This window comes from Podarcis liolepis (genome assembly GCF_965112155.1).
Source record: "Podarcis liolepis genome assembly, chromosome: 1".
Lineage (NCBI taxonomy): Eukaryota > Metazoa > Chordata > Lepidosauria > Squamata > Lacertidae > Podarcis > Podarcis liolepis.
Window position 1 is genome coordinate 93,270,193 of NC_139554.1, and position 18,324 is coordinate 93,288,516.

Sequence of the window (18,324 nt, forward strand, 5' to 3'; positions counted from 1 at the left end):
AGGTCACAGGTTCCCTACCCAGCATCTAGTGATTTTCCTCCTATAAAAATATGCATACTTTTGGCTTGCAATACACTAGAAATAAAGGCTCTTTCACAAGGCAGCAATTGAAGAGTCCTGGCTGGATACCGATAGTTTCCATTGTGAGCATGACAGCTGCTTTCCATATGATGGTTGTTAACATTCTTTGCCTTTCAGGTTTCAAATATATATTTCAAATATTATATATGTGCAATATATAATATTGCTGTACATTATATAATATTGCTGTATATAATATAATAATATAATATGATATGATATAATATAATATAATATAATATAATATAATATAATATAATATAATATAATATAATATAATATACTAGACTAGATTGGCTAACAGATTCTAATAGACAACATTAGAAAACCTTGAACTTTTAATATAAAAAGTGAAATAACTATCTGTAATTATATGTTCATGTAAGGGCTTCTTGATTACAAAAATTATTTCTTTGAATATGCATAGTATGTGTCTTCCCTAACAGGCTACTTTCAAATCTTCCAGCAATAGATGCAGTCTGTTCTTTAATAGTTCCCCAGCATTAATATTTAGGCAAACACAATAAAATAAAATGAATCAAGTCTTACACCTGAAACACACTAAAACCAAAAGAGAATCGTAGATTTATTTTATTTAGCTGCTGTTTCCCTCTAGTGACCAAACTAAATACTACATGTGAAAGAAGAGAAGCCAGTACAATGTCAAACATCTGTTTTTTAATGGTGATGATGAAAGGTCTTTCTTATCTTAAGTTTTACCAAACCATAATACACAAAATTCACATAATTCTCACATTAAGAGATAGGTGAACCATCACACCTCTACCATATGATGTGACAGGTTACATGTTTCAAGCGAAGGATGTGGCTGGGTTACAAAGTATTGATTTACATGACACTTGATACTAGTTGGTTAACATAGTTTATGCCCTGAAATGGTGCAGCCAAAGGGCTTCTTCAGCGGTTGGGAGACCTATTAAAGGGTTTTCATTAGTGCTCCTGCCTTCTATTCACACAGGAAACATAAAAAGAGGGTTATCTCTTTCCAGCACAGCTGGGCACTCTTGAACTTTGGCAGAGAATTAAATTTTCAATATATTCTACCACACACAAGATGAATAAGGTCAGGCCATCTTGGATGACATGCCAGGTTCAGTCAACTTTGCCCTATCATCAGTCAGGGAGTGCATTCAGTTGCATGCACCCCCTCCCCTTATTATTCATTCACAGCACTTTATAATCCAGGGAAACATAAACATGCATGGAAAATACGGACCTTAACTGAATGGTTAGTACCCACAAATATTCAGCTCCCTCCATGGCTCCTGATGTTCTACAGTACATAGTAATATCTACTAGATGGATTCTGATTTTCTTGATCACTGGAAAACCAAGCGTATATGCTGGTCCTGATTATGTACAGTTCATACCTGCAATCTTTCTCTTTAAAACGTATGTTAGTAATTTGTATCAGGTAATCAATTCAGGTTTATTCTGAATGGGTTTGCTGAAGCTTTAAACAAACAGTAGACAGCTGGGTGCCTCAAACAAACCACATGTAGCTTTGAAAGTGTAGGTAGCAAACTTGACACACCCACAAAAGTCAATAGCTCACATGCTTAATGTGAACAAAAGCAACCTGTTTGTGCTTCAAGGAGCCTAAAATATGTTCCCCTGACAACCATCAAGCTATCTGAGGGGTGAAATCACATATTTATTAATGCAGCTCAAGCGTGCATGACTTTTGCCTCAAAGGGGTAGGGGAAGGGAATGGCCCAGTTTCGGCTAGAGGCATGCAGTCAGAAGGAGCAGAATAAATGACTCATTATACCGGGGTTGGGGTGCTAACTATCTGTTCAGAACAAAGCCAATTTAAAGTACCCGAGGATATAGCATAGGAACACAGAAAGTTGCCCTAAGTAAAACCATCAATCTGTCTTGTCCATGCTGGCTGGCTCTCCAGAGTGCCACACATTCCCTCTCAGGGCACCTACCTGGGGGCACCAAAGACTGAACCTGGGACTCTTTGTATACAAAACATGTGCTCAGTCACTGAGCTTCAGCCCTTCCCCAAACTCTGACCCATATATCATCATTTCTCTTCTGTTCTTTGTTGCTGACCAGACTGCATCCCTGTTCTCCCTTTCCTACAGCTTCCCTCAATCCTGCTTCCCTGGTTTCTACTGCTAAAAGAGTTTGAAGGATTTGCATTATTAACGTTATCATGCTGTTTCTGGATTAGTGGATCTCTGGGTATTTATCAGAAATACTTGAGATTGAGGGAAAACTTGGAGAGGAATTGGGATCAGTTCCACTGAACTTAAATCTGTGCAACCAGTGACCCACTTCAGACCTTTATGAGGCTGGCCTTCATGTGGTGACAAGGAAGCTATGCGCTGCTGGCATGGCCATGTTCAATGTAGCATTTGCTCCTGTAAAAGAACAGTAAGGATATTCCCATCTGCAGCATCACACCTTTGGTCCTGCTTGTCAACATACCATATTTTTCGCCCTATAGGACGCACTTTTTCCCCTCCAAAAATGAAGGGGAAATCTGGGTGCGTCCTATGGGGCGAATGCAGGCTTTTGCTGAAGCTTGGAGAGCGAGAGGGGTCGGTGCGCACCGACCCCTCTCGCTCTCCAGGCTTCAGGAACACCTCCGCAGCCTAGGCAGCCCTGTGCAGATAGCAGCCTGCCGCCCAGCACGAGGGGCGTCCTGAAGCAGAGCGCCCCCCGCGCCTGGCAGACATCCGCAGCGTGGGGAACCTTGCAGGAGTTCCCCGCAGGGCTCCCCAAGCTGCGGATAGCAGCCTGCTGCCCGGCGGGCGGGGCGCCCTGATGCAGAGCGCCCCTCGCGCCGGGCAGACATGGGCCAGCCCCACAAGCTCGGGGGACAGCATGGAGGCGCAGCGCCGCCATCCCGCTATTCCTCGACCTGGTTCGGTTTCCCCGACCTGCTTTTTGGGGGGAAATAAAGGAAAAAATTGTTTCCTTTATTCCCCCCCCCAAAAAAAACTAGGTGCGTCCTATGGGACGGAGCGTCCTATGGGACGAAAAATACGGTATTTAGAAAGTACTTCTATATCCATTGTTGTTTGAGGTCACCTTTATACTTTGAGTAGGGTTAGCTTAGCAAGCATGTATGTACAACCAATTAGAGAGGCTACAAGAGAAAGAAAGAAAGAAAGAAAGAAAGAAAGAAAGAAAGAAAGAAAGAAAGAAAAAGAAAGAAAGAATCTTGTTTCATCAACCACATCATTTTCTTCAGCTTTGATACTTCAATTCCCTCTTGGTCTATTTGTATCTTAACACAATTATATTAATAGCGGCATCAAATGTGCTGAGTTAATTTTGCTTTCTCAGTCATGGGACTTTACTTCCTAAAAGCTACATTACCATTACTTCTACTGGGTTTTTTTTGTGCATCAGTTCCTATGGCAACATGGCAATCTCTGCATCTGCACATGCCACCCACTCTCGCTTAAATTGTGTTTCCCTTGGCTTAATTGTGGTCCTGATACTCCAGTTTTATGGATTAGCTCATGACTGCGGGGGAAGAGCAATCTTTGCCTGGCAAAAAGAGCAAAGCTGTGTTTCCCTGGAGCTAGGGATCTGTGAAGCAGGACTGGTAGTTCTGGATCAGGGCTGGGCTGGGGTCTGATAAAACAGCATACATTGCCCACCTACCTACTCCAAACTAGGATTCTTTATGCCGCATGAAACACTATTGGCATTGTAAATCCTAGCAGAAGCCTGGCTTGAGTTAATATATGGCTTGTGTGTGCACCATATATTTAAAGCACATTTAAAGCACATATTCAATGGTGCTTGCTCATAGGTGAATGGGATCAGTTTTCTGCTTCTCCAATGTGACCTATTCTTTCTGTTTTGTAATAATAGACCCTGAACTAACAGACCCAGAGATTACTTTATGGCATCTATACTCCAGCCTTAGTCAAGAAGGCTCTCAGAGCAGGTACATGTACAGGCATTGTGCACTCTATATATCATCACCACTCATTAGCACCACACCCACTCATTCTTCATTAATCATTGATTTAAAGTTCAGTAGCCATAAAACAGATGTTTGTTTTGTGGTCCAGATAGTGATTAGGGAATATGCTAATATTGAAGATATTGGTCTTAAAATTTATATTTCCTTTAATCATAAGATCTGACAGTTTTCTCAGAATGTTTAAGTTGAATTCAAATTTAAAAACCTATTAATTCATATTTAATACATGTGGGCCCTTCCACATATTGTTTGCTCAGAAATGGTACAAGAACACAGTCCAAAGAAGAAAAATGTTCTGCATTAGCTGGTGCCTATTAGGAGTGGTAATGCAGAAACAGCACTGGATTTAGGCTAGTGTGAGCGGTCCCCCCCCCCCAGGCCCTGAGCCGAGGGGGTGCAAAATTGAGAAGACCCATTTGGGGGTGCCAAATTTTGGTCTTGCACAGAGTGCCATATTATAAAAGATTAGCAAAGCCTGCCCCTGGGCTGAAAGGAGCCAACACACTCTAGCTTTGTCCTTTTCCCTGTTGAGTGCCGTGAAGGCAACACTGAGGAAGAAGAGGGAGCTACAGTATTAGCCCGTGCCAGAACCTGGACTGGTTATAAGAAAGAAGACGGGGGGCGTGTCTGGCAGAAGCTGTGGAAGCTGGTCCATTAGGGCAAATGGGGCACCAAGCTCAGCCTGCCCCACAGCAGCTGCCAGCCTTTTTTCTTCCAATTAACCAGTCCTGGGGGTGACACTGGCTGTCAGTTTCCTCCTCCTTAGTCTCAGTGTTATCCCTGTTTAGCTCACCAGGGAGGAGGATAGGTTGGTTTCTGCCCGACCTTGGCTCTGGCTCCCCCTACCGTTGGCCTCCCTGCCTTCTGCCCAACGAGCACCAGCCACCACTGGGCGGCCTGAGGTTGGTGGGGCCGGGCTCGTTTGCCCCAATGGCTCACCCAGCAGGAAAAGAGCTACTTCTCCCTTCCAACGCCGGCCCGCTGGGCTCCCTGACCCCCGATCTTCTCTGACTGGTCTTTAGGGGCTGACCTCCTTCCACCGCGGGCTGGATCCCGGCAGACAAGGCGGCGCATGCAGGCCGGGGTGTGTCAAGCGTCTTTCCCAGCCTCCGGGATACTTAAAGCGGACGAGCGCCGAACTTGACGCCGCCGGGCGCGAAGGGACCCAGAGACGACTTGGGGAGCCCAGCCACCATGTCTGCGCTCAAAGCCTGCATTATCGGTTCCGGGAACTGGTGAGTACGACTCGGACGGAGCCGAGGGGGAATCGCAGGGGGGCAGAGGACGACCCACCCAGCCACGAGCTGGGTGCATGTGCGCCCTTGCAACAAAAGCCGCGGGTGGCCGACGGGCTATCCAGAGAGTGGGCGAGGGAGCACGGAGGGAGTCAGCCATCCCTCTCCGGACCTTTCCTCTCTCGCTCTACCTTCATATCCAGGTCCATATCTGTCCTAACTTGGACACCTGCGCAAAAATGCCAGGTCCTCCCGCCCCCGCTTCACCTTAGAAAATTTAATCGCCTTTGGATTGCCCCGATCGTTCCCCACGAGAGTCCAGAGGAAACCAGCAGACGAGGTTGCTTAGGCTGCAATCCTATCCCATTTACCTGGGAGTAAGCCCCACTGAATCCAATAGGGCTTCCTGCTGAGCAGACATGCTAGTGCTGAGGGCGCATCTGTTATGTTCTATGCGGCTGCAACTGCTCCCCTGAAATGTCAGCGCCTTATAAAAACAGGAATGAGGAGCCTCGGGCGCTCCCATGGTTGTTGGACGGTCCATCAGTCCCAGGCTGCAGGACCGATGTTCAGGGGTGCTGGGAACTGTAGTTCCGCAGCAGCGGGAGGCTATCGGTTGGCCACCTCTGCTATAAATTAAGGGACAAGCGCAGAGCAGCTCTGTAATCTGTCTGTAGACAGTCGGACAGACTAGAAATCCCTGACCGACACAGACCTGTACCAGTTTACTCGGGAAAAATGCCCCCCAGGCTTCCCTAAGACATGTTTTGGACTACAGCCTTCCAGAGCTTTGCGAGAGGGAATCGTTTGCTTGTTTTGCAGCCTTTCCACCTCCAGTCTGAACCATGCTTCATGTGTTTCTATAGCACCTGCAGATCAGACTAGAACATTGGCCTCAAAGGGAATATATCCAGTGACAGGCTGAGTTCCCCTGGGAGAAAAAGTGCTAGGGGAAACGGGCATGAAAGTGTCGTACATTTTATACCCCCCCACCCTTTTGAAATCAGTTTGGGATTAATTTCCCAAATTTGTTTTAGACGTGGTATTATTCCTGTGCTTTCATAATATCAGCCCTACATTGAAAGCCAGCATGGGTACTATTTCATAATGTGTACTTGCAGAGCAAGATGGTGGTTGTGCATCAGAAAGGGAAGGTTTTTGTTTATTCTTCTCAAGCGTTTTCTTTCCACAGTAGCTTCCTGTAGGTCTAAGTGAAAGTCATTAGGACCAACCAGCACAGTTAATGGGACCAAACTGGAAAAATTACTAACACTGACCAAGAAGGACACTTTGGATTTTTAAAATTTATTTTCTAGACCAGCAGAGAAACCTGCATTTTTTTGTAGTCATGTCTTCGCAGCGTGGAATAATTTGATACCATCTATGAAATGGAATGTTAGTTTATTTGCAGGAGTTACTGGTCTCTCAAGAGAGAGAAATGTTGCACACACCCTGACCGACAGGCCGAGACTTAATTATAGTCATACCTATTTCTCCCTGTCTTCCCTACCCTTGTCCTTTTCATGTACGTTCTCAGATTACTATGCTCAGATTTACATAAAGATTTACGCTTACCTTTCCATTCTTTCAAAGAACAGGGCATTCAGAGACAAGTCTTTGTTATCTTAACATCCAGTTTGGGCACTCTCCTAGAAATCCACACCAATGAAAGGGGCTTTGTTCTTATTCCACAATAACAACACTAAATAGATAAATAGAACCGGCAACTACACAAATTTCATTATGGCTGTACACCTCAGTGACCTTTTCTGGTGAGCTATAGAACTCCTTGACCTTAGAGATGCATACTCCATAATGTAAACCCTGGGCAAGTTTCAGAATTTATGTTAAGCAGGGTGGAGGTTGAGCTTGAAAAACCCAGGGAGGATTTGTGTATTTTATTCTTAACTTTTCTCTCTTCGTGGCATACTCAAATGATGTCTCAGTTGGTAGTTTGGTGCAAATTCACCATTGTTTGTATGAAGAAAGAAAGAAAAGACTGATCATGTGAGATGGGACACAACAGCCAAGGGCTGCACAAGATTCCTGTCCGGATAGTTAGGCTGAGATTATACCTCTTTCAGGAGTGAAAAGGGAGTGGGTGGAGACGAAAGGGAGCAAAGCAGTGACAGATCACACAGAGTGTAGCATGGATGAACTGCACCAACTCCACATTTAGGGTACAAGCTGTTGGATACTTTCACAGGAAAAGCTGACACCTTAAATCTGCACCTTAAGTCCACCTACGAAGGCAAGCCCTGAAGAAAGGTAGGCAGGTTCCTTAAGCCTCAGCCCACAATGCACCAGAAATGTACCATGGCAGATAAAATATGGATGTTCTGCTCCTTGTGCTTTGCCTGCTCCTTGCAATTTTTCCACTCCCAGTTGCATAGCTACTGTTCCTTTGTTGGATTGGAAGCTCTAGCTGCATGGAGATTGACAGTAGCAGATCCTACACTTCAGGGGTGGCACCTAGAAGCACTGGAGATATGGAAAATGATGGTGGCTGTTACAACTGCTTTGTTGCTGGGCCAAGGGTGTACTGGGTAGCTGGAGCTGTGCTGTGCTGATGGAACTCCACCCATGTAGCCTCTCTGGTGCCCAGAGTATCTCCACTAGTCCCTTGGTATGCTTTGAAAGGCTGAAGGCAGCACTGGGGTGGGGGCACCAGAGGGTCATTGTTAGGTTTGATGGAGCCCTGGGCAAGGTGACCCCTGGCAAGCTCCCTCAAACATGGCACCAATCCTGGTAAAGGCCTCTTATTTGCACCCAAACAAAAAATGAGCCACAATGAAACCTGCCCCCGGACACAACAGCATAGCATGGGTAGCTTAAAATATCAACTTTTTGGTGATATCCTGGCTACAGAGGAACTACCTTCAGAAAAGATGTCTGGCTCCCCTACAAGAAATAAGAATTGTGCCTTTCATGTACGCATGCAGAATGGTTGTGTCTAACAGAGGTTAGGCGTTTGGTCTTGCAACCCACCCCACATCCCACCAGCACCCCAAAATGCTGATGCAGCTCTCATGTGATAGGCTACAAGTCAGAGTCCTTCAGAGGTGGGGGAAAATTTTGAGCTCTTTTGTTTGTGAGTTGAGTCAGAGACACTAACCTCCAAGCTTATCTGTAACATTTGCAGTCAGGGTTGCATTCCTTTAAGCTACCAAAATAGATATGAAAGTTCAATGGTCAGCAATACTGTACTTTCAAAAACATCTAAACAACTCCTTGCATACTAAACATCGGCTTCTCAGTTGTTGTTTTTGGAGATTTCATAGTCAGGCCTTGAAATCTTTATTTTCCATAATGGTTTCTGATTTGCTGCTGGTTTGGTTTTATTGTTATTATTAGCTGTTTATTTATTAGCTGTTAAATTGACAAACAAAATCAACATTTCGAAAATGTGGTCATCAAACTGATGTCAGGCATGACATATGCGAACCTGAGTCTCGGACAGCTCAATACCACACCTTCCTGTTTCAGATTAGTTGGCCTGAACTCTGGAACAACCAATGTTCTTGTTCAATACCCACAATCACAAATGTGGACTTGAATCCCCCACCTTATGCAAATGTTTACTTTTCTTTCATCAGTGTGACTAACAAACCCATGTGCAAAAGTTTTGCTTGAAGAGTCTTAAGGAGTAGTTTGTCTGCTCCTCTCTGGTGACCTGTGGGTTAGGAGCTCTTCTAGATTGTTATATATAACTTGTGAACCTGAATTCAATAGTCCAGATTTAATAGGTATCTTGTAGAGTCATTAGGAGAATATAAATATAATAATAAAGAAACGTACAAGCTGTCAGAAGCTTTTTGCCTTCTGATGAAGGCAGCTGCTAGGACATGGCTCAGTGAGGCAGAGAGATCCAATGCTGATATAGCAGCCTTCTCTTAGCCGAGATGACCTTTGGCTTCGATATGCTTGACACAGACATATGCAAAAAGGTATTGCCAGCATTTTAAAGATTTATTTAAGTTCCAACTTCAGAGAGGTGAGTTTTATGTGTGAAGTCTGTGGTAGCTCAACACACTCAGACCACCTGAAAACCCAGCTTTATTTGTACTACTAATTTGAAAAGCTTTTCAACTGGTCTCTCGGCTGTAGCTCTATGTGGCTTACATTTCTGTGGAGCAGCTAGAGATACAATTTTGCTGACAGAATTTTGGGACTCCCAGGTTCTGTTTTACTTTCACTTGTTCAGTCACAACACAAGGCGCTCAGATATAGCTCTCCTGAGGAAGCTGTGTTTGCTTGAATGACCTTGAATACCATTAATCTAGCTTAGAAAAACACAGTGTAACTTCACTGGATCTGCAATGGTGACACTCTGATGTTGCCCCAAGGAAGCCATTGAGGGAACAGCAGTGGCGGCAAGTCTCACAGGGGGTGCTCCAGCGGCGGGAGCCTCCCAGGCTGGCACGCAATGGCAGGCGGCATTTGCATCCCTGGCAGGCAGATTTTCGTGATTGGCACGATCGTCGTCATGAAAATCAGCCCGCCAATCGTGAAAATCTACCCGCCGATCGCGTAATACCGCCCGCTGGGGATGCAAGTGCCGCCTGCCGAGTGGAGCAAACACCACCCGCCAAGGGGTGCCAGGCTGAACACAGGGCATAGTTGCACGATCAGTGGGCGGATTTTCACAACAGCGACCGTGGCAATTGTGAAAATCCGCCTGCAGGGGGTGCGAGCGCTGCCACGCCGATCCACCCAGGGGAGTTTGTCACCCCCCCCCTAGGCATGACACCTGGGGCAAAATGCACCACCTGCCCCCCCCCTTGTGACACCTCTGGGGGACAGAAGTCCTGGTCTCCTTTCTATTTGCATGGAACAAGGAGAAAAGCATTAGGAATTATTGTTATAGAGATTAGGCAAGATGGTGTGATAATTCAAGTAAGGTTCCTGTACTCTTTTGTGTACAGAAGTATGTTTCTCCCTATTTTTATTTTCATTATTTGTTAAGTTTAATATTGCCCTTTATTTGTAGATCTCATGGTGGTTCACAACAATTTGCAATATAAAAAACACAAAATACAGACTAAAAATAAGAACAAAAACAAGCCAGAAATCTCACATCACATTTAAAAGGGCATTGGATATCAATCAGCCTGAGGCCTGGTTGAAGAGGAACGCTTTCACCTGGCGCCTAAAGGTGTATAATGAAGGTGCCAGGTGAACCTCCCTGGGGAGAGTATTCCACAAAGAGGGAACTGTTGCAGAAAAGGCCCATTCTCATGTTGCTACCCTCCGGACCTTTCATAGAGGAGGCACATGAAGAAAGGGCCTCAGATTATGACCTCAGGGTTGAGATAGGCTCATATGGAGAGAGGTGGTCCTTGGGGGTATTGTGGTCCTAAGCCATAAGGTTTAATTGGTCAAAACCTGGGCCTGAAAACCTGATTGGCAGCCAGTTGGGCCAGGATCAGTGTAATGCTCAGACCTTCTTGCCCCAAATTCTACACTAGGTGGAGAAGCAGTTCTAGACTAACTGTGCACACAACTCTTTAAAGGGGAAACCATACTTCCTCCTCAGTTAAAATCTTTAAGGTCTAAATATGACGTAGGAATCTAAACTGCCAATTTTCTTTGCTAAAAACCCCCCACATGGAATTTTGATGTGGGATGTTGGTTTTGGCACCCGTCTGTCTCAAAAGACAATGGAGGGCACCCTCAGGGATGAAGTCAAACTGCTATGTTAGCAGCACCAAAGTGACCATCCAAAGTGCAGAAGCAGTGCATATGTACAGTACATATGTTGTATACATTGGCAGCCATTTGTGAAATTTACTATAGGAGGTAAAGCTTTATAAAGTTCGCTAAATCCAAATTACTATGCAAATTTTGCTTGTGTCCAAATTCTTGAGATATAGTGCTTGTGCAACCGTATGCTTCTGGTGAGTGGGGATGCAATTAACCATGCCTTTAATTATTTGCCTTCTTTTCCTCCCCCTCCCCCGCTTTTCTTTTTTTAAAGGGGAAGTGCCATTGCAAAAATCATAGGCAAAAATACCCAGAAATCCCTCAAATTTCACCCTACTGTTAATATGTGGGTATTTGAAGAGCAAATCGATGGGCGAAAACTCACAGAAATAATTAACCAAGACCATGAGAATGTGAAGTATCTCCCAGGGCATAAGCTACCTCCTAACGTGGTAAGTTCAATGTAACTCCTTAACTGTAGTTTCAGGTTTTAAAGGTAGTGTAGTTGGGCCATAATGGAATGCAATTCAATGTAACGAAGGCTGCTTCCACGCTGGGAATTTAGTGTACAATACCTGCATTTTGGGTCGCTCACTTTTTATGAGGCTCGTGCTTAACGTTGTGAGCTAAACACCCGACTCCCATGCTTCTCCTTTTTGGCTTTCTTCCACCCCCACCCCATTCCTCAAGCTTAGAAAAATCTGCCCTTTCTTTAAAAAAACATAGCAGAACAGCTGTGCAGCTTTCCCAGGAGCAGACTGAGAAGGGAATTGTACTCACAATATATCAGAAGGATAATGCAATTGATTAAAGAGCAGCATAGGTACACACAGACATTGATATGAGTTGTGCATTATCTAAACTAGAGAAGAAATCCTGGCACAGCCGTCAGAACAATGCAAGAACCTTGTCAGTTTTGCAATTGGTTAGGCTTAGATACATTATTTGTCTCCAGACCTACTTGGTATTCCAGAATACTCTGAGGAGCTGCAGACCATTGTGCCCAAATTGTAGAATGTGCACAACAAAGACAGGACACGAGGTTGATTCCCCCCCCTCCAAGTGGCTGCCAAGCTTGAGGCTATAATCCCATACACACTTACTTGAAAGCAAGCCTCACGCCACTGGACTTATTTCTGAGCAAACATTGATAGAATTAGGTTGCTAAGAGAACTGAGCTAAGGCACTTCAAGAAGTTTTTCAGATGCAAAGCTTAAATCTATGTTTACTTAAATATCTCTATAATATAAGTGTAAAAGAGTGGTTTCTCTCTCTCCAAATATTCATTTGCAGTTGAACATTGTGTTTTCATGTGAGTTAGTAGATTAATGTTATTTTGTACGGACCTCAATTCAGGACAGCTGGCTATATTAAGACTACTGCAGGAAATACTTGTGTTGCATATATGGATTTGCCTTCCTGCATGCGCAATCCCAGGAAATACACATTGCATGCTCAAAATGTGTATATATGTGAATGTCATCTCAATACACTCTTGCTGCTATGGGAAACGCTGCTGGATAGCTGCCCTTGTTTGTTTTTCAATAATAGAATGTTTAAAAATTCTTCTTCTTTTTTGTCTCAGGTTGCTGTAGCAGACCCAGCAGAAACAGTAAATGGTGCAGACATTATAATATTTGTTATACCTCATCAGTTCATTCCTAAAATCTGTCAGCAGCTAACTGGCCATGTAAAACAAGGAGCCATTGGAATTTCGCTAATTAAGGTAATTTGTGAGCCTTTCCCAAGGGGTAGGACCGGTTAGGGAGAAAATGGAACAGTGAAATTTCCAGGGACATGACTACATATAGGGCACAGCAGGGGCGCCAACCTGAATAAAATATTGTGGGGGCCCAGGTAAGCCCCACCCCACATAATCAATAACATGTGTCAGGAACGTGGCTCACCCAAGTGCAGGGGAAGAGTCAGACTCAGAAATTGAGCTAAGTGAGAGACTGACTGTAGATGAGAGATGGCTGACAGAGCCAAGAAGGGGTAGTTCAACCACCCTTCCAGAAGAAGACACTGTTAGCTCTCAAGAAGTGGGAGAGTTAGGAGGCAGCCAAAGTGTTGCTAGGCAATCAGCAGATAAACAGAGGACTGAGAGTGTGTCAAGTGGAAGTGGGGAGGGGGAAGACCAGCCTCTCAGTCCCCGTTATAGGAGACTGGATAAGGTCAGAGGACAATGGAAGGGAAAGAGGGGAAGGGCGGGAATTTGGCATCCTTCCTGCTGTGAAAGGGGCGGAGGTTCAGACTGACCAACTATCGTCAATGTGAGCAGGTTAGAAGCCGTGCTCTAGATGTGTGTGGTTTTTGTGTGTGTAAATAAATGTAACATAAAACTGCTGGAGTCTCATTACTTCTTATCGGGGCTTGCTTGCCTGCCTGAGATCATTACAACATGACACGGTACACACACTATTTGAATAGGAATGCCCATCATTTTTTGGGGGGGAGGGGAGCCCCCCCAAATATTTTATTGGGAAGGCTGAAGCCCCCATTGTCCCTAGGAGTTGGCTCCTATGGGGTGCAGACAAAATTGTTTCTAACCTTGTGTTTTAATTGTTGTAACCTGCCTTGGGTGATAAATAATAATAACACTAGACTAGAGCACACTCCCGCTCTGCCTGCAGTCTGAATGAACCATGCCTCTGAGTTGGTTTCAAGAGCTATGGACACCCCAAGATGCAGAACAGAAGGCAAAAGTGCCATATTTGGAAAGGACTAGTCGTTTCCCCACAATATATTATTTTATTTTCTAAAGCTTATGTTGTTATATAAAAAGTTGGCTATGTAACACACATCAAACAGTCTTAAGAGAAATGTACTGTGTGGGTCATAACCAAGAGATATATCAACCCGACAATGTGCTGTCTGTTCCCATTACCCTTTGTTGTAAACAACTCCTGCACGGGCTCAATTTCATAGAGTAAAACAGGATCAGATTTATGTTTCATCTACTGATGTGCAAGGAAGGCTAGTCTTACATTTGTTCACTGCCTTCCTGTTAAACAGGGCATAGACGAAGGCCCTAAAGGACTGAAACTCATATCGGACATCATTCGAGAGAAGCTGGGCATAGAAGTCAGTGTACTCATGGGAGCCAACATCGCAAACGAAGTGGCAGATGAAAAGTTCTGTGAAACCACCATTGGTAATTCTGTGTTCAAGACTAATGACTAAACCAGGGATCAGTTCAGTCCACTTACTCAGAATATAGATCCAGAATGTTTCCCCTGCTCCACTTTGCGGTGATCTGGAAGATATATCTGTGGATCTATAGGTGCTGTGATGAGACTTCCCCCCACCCCACCCCACCCCAAAAACCCTTGCCAACTTTTTTGTTTGTTGTTGCAGTGTTCTGCACAGCCCTGTAAGAATGAAAGGTAGCAGCTGGTCAAAGGTCACCCAATGAGATTCATGGATGAGTGGGAATTTGAATCTGGGTCTCCCTAGTCCAACTCTCTTATCCTCTACATCTCACTGACACTCACAGCTGACCTAGGTGGTTTTTATTATTATTGCCCATCCTTTTGCAAATGGGAATGTTTGTAGCATTTGAATACAGGCATTCTTGTGTTTTTGATAACACAGCACTGAAAGCGTATTTACAAATCATTACTGAGCATCTCTCCCTATAGAAAGCTTACTGGGTTTGGGTATATCTAATGGTGAGTCACAAGCATAGCTGAGATTAGAAGAGATGCTTCCATTTAAGTCCAGGTCATATGATATGCTGTTACTTGGCCATCACCTCAATCCTAATTTACTATGCTTCTTTCCATAGGTTGCAAAAATCCTGAAAGTGGGAAGATCTATAAAGAGTTGTTGCAAACCCCAAATTTCAGAATTACTGTGGTAGATGACTGTGACACCGTGGAGCTCTGTGGAGCCTTAAAAGTGAGTAATTCCAAATCAAATATTGTGAGGCCAATTAAAGTTTTGGCAATCTGTGTGGCCAGCTAAGCTTTAAAAAAAAAAATTCATATGTTTTCTCATTCATTTGTTCTTGGCTTTACAAATCTGTAAAATGGGAGAACTGCACTTACATCCCAGTTGCCATACTAATTAAAAATGGCCTTGATATAGGTTGTACAATAGCTGGTTGTTAAATCGCTGCCGCCAGTTAGGAAGCAAATATATGTGACATCACTTCAGAAAAAAAGGAATCCTTTTACTATTCTCCAGTGAGTTTTATTGGCTTTCATGTAGGCAGCGGGAAAATACGTCCAATGACTTTTTTTAAAGCGAGATCCATTAGTTTTATGTTGGGCACTTTTTAGATGACTTTCTAGGCAACTGGAGTTTGTAGGACATATGATAAAGTACTTTTTAGAGATTTGTTGAAGGTGGGACAACATACACATACTTTTGTCCACTATGAGGAGTTGTGAAATACTTCTTTTCGGGTTTCTGATAGAGGAAGAAAAACCAGCGTCCACACAACACCATAGACATTACTCTATAGTACACCCAAAGTTGTTTTCTTCTAGGTCAGACTATTTGTAGATCAGCTCTGTCCTGTCTACTGCTGTCATTAGCAGAGGCCATTTAATTTCACCCTCTACCTGATGCTTTTAATTTGAGATGCAAGGGAATTTGGGATCTTCAGCCTAAAAATAATGTGCTACAGAGCTATGATCCCTCCCTCATATCACTATCTCACTTAAAAACATTCAGTACAAGGATACACCTCATTAGCTGCTTTGATCCTATGGAAATGTCTCACCAGCTGCTTTGATCCTGTGGAGAAAAACAAGAAGTGTGGCTTGTCACTACCAAGACATATTTAGCAGCATATTCTTCAACTGCAGCAGCACTTCTTATTGTGACCAGACTTGCAGACACCACTTGCTGAATATATCTGAATAGACCACTGAACTGCATGCAGTTTTGCTCTTGGGGGCATTTAGGAGCAACTCAATAGAGAAATGCAGCTGTTGGAATGCATTTGTGAATGGCACCTTTTGCTAAGCATTCATGCTTTCTGAAGTCATTAAACTCCATGCCTTTGTCTCATGTGATTTGTTCTTCTCTTTTTCTCCCCCTGTCCTAACTGGATTTAGAATATCGTTGCAGTAGGGGCTGGTTTTTGTGATGGGTTGGGCCAAGGTGACAATACCAAGGCAGCTGTGATTCGTCTGGGACTAATGGAAATGATTGCCTTCGCTAAACTCTTTTGCAAAGGCCCCGTTGTAATAAATACATTTCTGGAAAGTTGTGGTGTTGCTGATCTGATTACCACATGCTATGGGGGACGCAACAGGAAGGTGGCTGAAGCTTTTGCACGTGGTGGAAAAGTAAGTGGTTTCCCCCCAAGATTAATTGCTGTAATGGGTCTACTTTTGTCTTATCAGCCCTTTCCCAATAGTATTCTGCATTTACTTATGAGGGCAGGGGGCATATCTAACTAGTATATTACAGCATGCATTTGTTTGTGGATGAGGCCAGTGGTAGTGACCAAGCCCCCTTGCTAATAACTGATATTGTGTGATGTTAACCTTTCTAAATTGGGCATAATGTGGAGAAAGTCGATAGAAAGCAGCTCTTCTCTCTCCTCCTTTCATAATATAGCCAGGCACCATCCAGTAAAAAAGAATGGTGGGAGATTCAGAACAAAGAAAGGGACAGTTATTCACACCATGTAACTGTGGTATCCGTTCCCAGAAAATGATGTGATGGTCTTCAACTTAGATGGCTTTAAAAGATTAGACAAATCAGTGGTCGGTATCTGCCACTACTCATCATGATAGCTGTGTGGGCTTTCTAGTGTCACACAGAGAGTTTAGCTGGAAATAATACCAAATGAGAGATGCTTGTCCTAATTTAAAAACACATACGTTTTTAGTATGTATAAGTAAATCTCGGGTATTGCTTAGATTGCAGTCTGCACAAAATTATTATTTCCATTCTTTGCATAAGTGAACAAAGGGAGTTCCGGCTTTAGCACTTTCACATTTATTACTTAGCTTTAAATGGAGTTTAGTGATGCAGTTTCCTTTAAACCAAATACAAATGATTTAACACTCTTTAAAAATAATTTCCAGACAATTGAACAGCTAGAAAAAGAAATGTTGAATGGGCAAAAGCTACAAGGGCCTCAAACATCTGCTGAAGTCTACAAAATCCTGAAGCAGAAGAAAATGGTTGACAAGTATGTAGCTTGATTTTCTAGTAAATATCCTGTCTGAGAAGTTCAGAGTACTCTCTGCACTTTGCTAGCTCCTTTGGCCATGGAAAAACTCTTGGGTGTCTCTGTTGTGAGCCATCACTAGGGTTGGGGGATTAGTTTGTATTTAAAGGTGAATTTACATAATTCATGTTTTCTGAGAAGGTATGGGAACCAAAACACACTCATCATTCAAAATTCACACGTCTCTGAATTTTGCTTGTAGTTCTATGGCCAAGCAATGTTTACAAAACACATATATTAGGATAAAGTGCAAATTTAAGAGAAAATAACATACAATGCATTATAGAAAATTGATTTGTAAATAATATATATAATGAGAAATCAGCTTTAAAATGCCGGTGAATTTTCATGAGGCTTTTTGTATTTAAAAAATTGCAAATTGACGTGGAAATGTTGAGAACTGGACTTGAGACACAGAGAAACAGAAATTGATATTCTCCTATTCATACTTGCTACAGTGCTTTAAATTAATATATTTCGATAGTATTCTGTCCTGTATCTTATGATAAAGTTTACATCATGCATCAGCCGTGTACTGAAAAGCCAGCTAAAAATGACCTTGCTGGTAAAAAATTAAATTGGTTGTATTTTGCATGAAAATTTACTTTAGCAATTGCATTTCTCCCAGGTTTCCATTATTTGTGAACGTCTACCTGATCTGCTATGAAGGGAAGTCTATCAAAGAGTTCATCACTTGTTTGCAAAGTCATCCAGAACACTTGTAAGATAGTGTTGTGACTTGCCAGTTAAGTATCTCTGCACGAGGATTCTGTCAGTTTGACCATGCTGAATAAAAGCAAGCAAAACGATATCATCTGTACTACGTGTTCATTGTCACAGGCTATACAGAAAAACAGCGTAACTATTTCCACAGAAAGTGAAGTCCGCTAGATACTACATCTCAGTATAAACTTCAGAAGCCAGGGAAGTGGAGGATATTACATAGGGCTCGTAAGTTGAAAATGAGGGTGTAATCTCAAAGTCACTCAAGAGAATTCAGACATGGAACAGAAGAGTGCATTCTTGTTCAGGTGCGCTTGTTGAGCCTTTCATTAAAGACCTCCAGTGAAAGATTTAAGAACCTCCTGAGGCAGTGTCTTTAATTTCTGAAGCTTTCTTTCCCCTGAGTGACACGT

General features: G+C 43.3%; 1 protein-coding gene across 4 annotated transcripts in view; it reads left to right on the top strand.

Moving 5' to 3' along the window:
- LOC310701027 (glycerol-3-phosphate dehydrogenase 1-like protein) overlaps window positions 1-17,997 on the top strand; it is a 30,767-nt gene extending 12,770 nt beyond the window's left edge. The window contains exons 3-11 of one of the 4 annotated variants that reach the window (XM_083490992.1): window positions 3,943-4,018; window positions 5,080-5,292; window positions 11,270-11,447; window positions 12,581-12,721; window positions 14,011-14,149; window positions 14,783-14,895; window positions 16,062-16,295; window positions 17,043-17,149; window positions 17,817-17,997. In XM_083490992.1, coding sequence (XP_083347118.1) covers window positions 5,252-5,292; window positions 11,270-11,447; window positions 12,581-12,721; window positions 14,011-14,149; window positions 14,783-14,895; window positions 16,062-16,295; window positions 17,043-17,149; window positions 17,817-17,913 — 1,050 coding nt within the window. In that variant the 5' untranslated portion in view covers window positions 3,943-4,018; window positions 5,080-5,251 and the 3' untranslated portion in view covers window positions 17,914-17,997. Of the gene's footprint in view, window positions 1-3,942; window positions 4,019-5,079; window positions 7,919-11,269; window positions 11,448-12,580; window positions 12,722-14,010; window positions 14,150-14,782; window positions 14,896-16,061; window positions 16,296-17,042; window positions 17,150-17,816 lie in introns of all 4 variants that reach the window. The other 3 variants (XM_083490993.1, XM_083490991.1, XM_083490994.1) reach the window with 3 other exon arrangements.
- The last annotated feature ends 327 nt before the right edge of the window (window positions 17,998-18,324 follow it).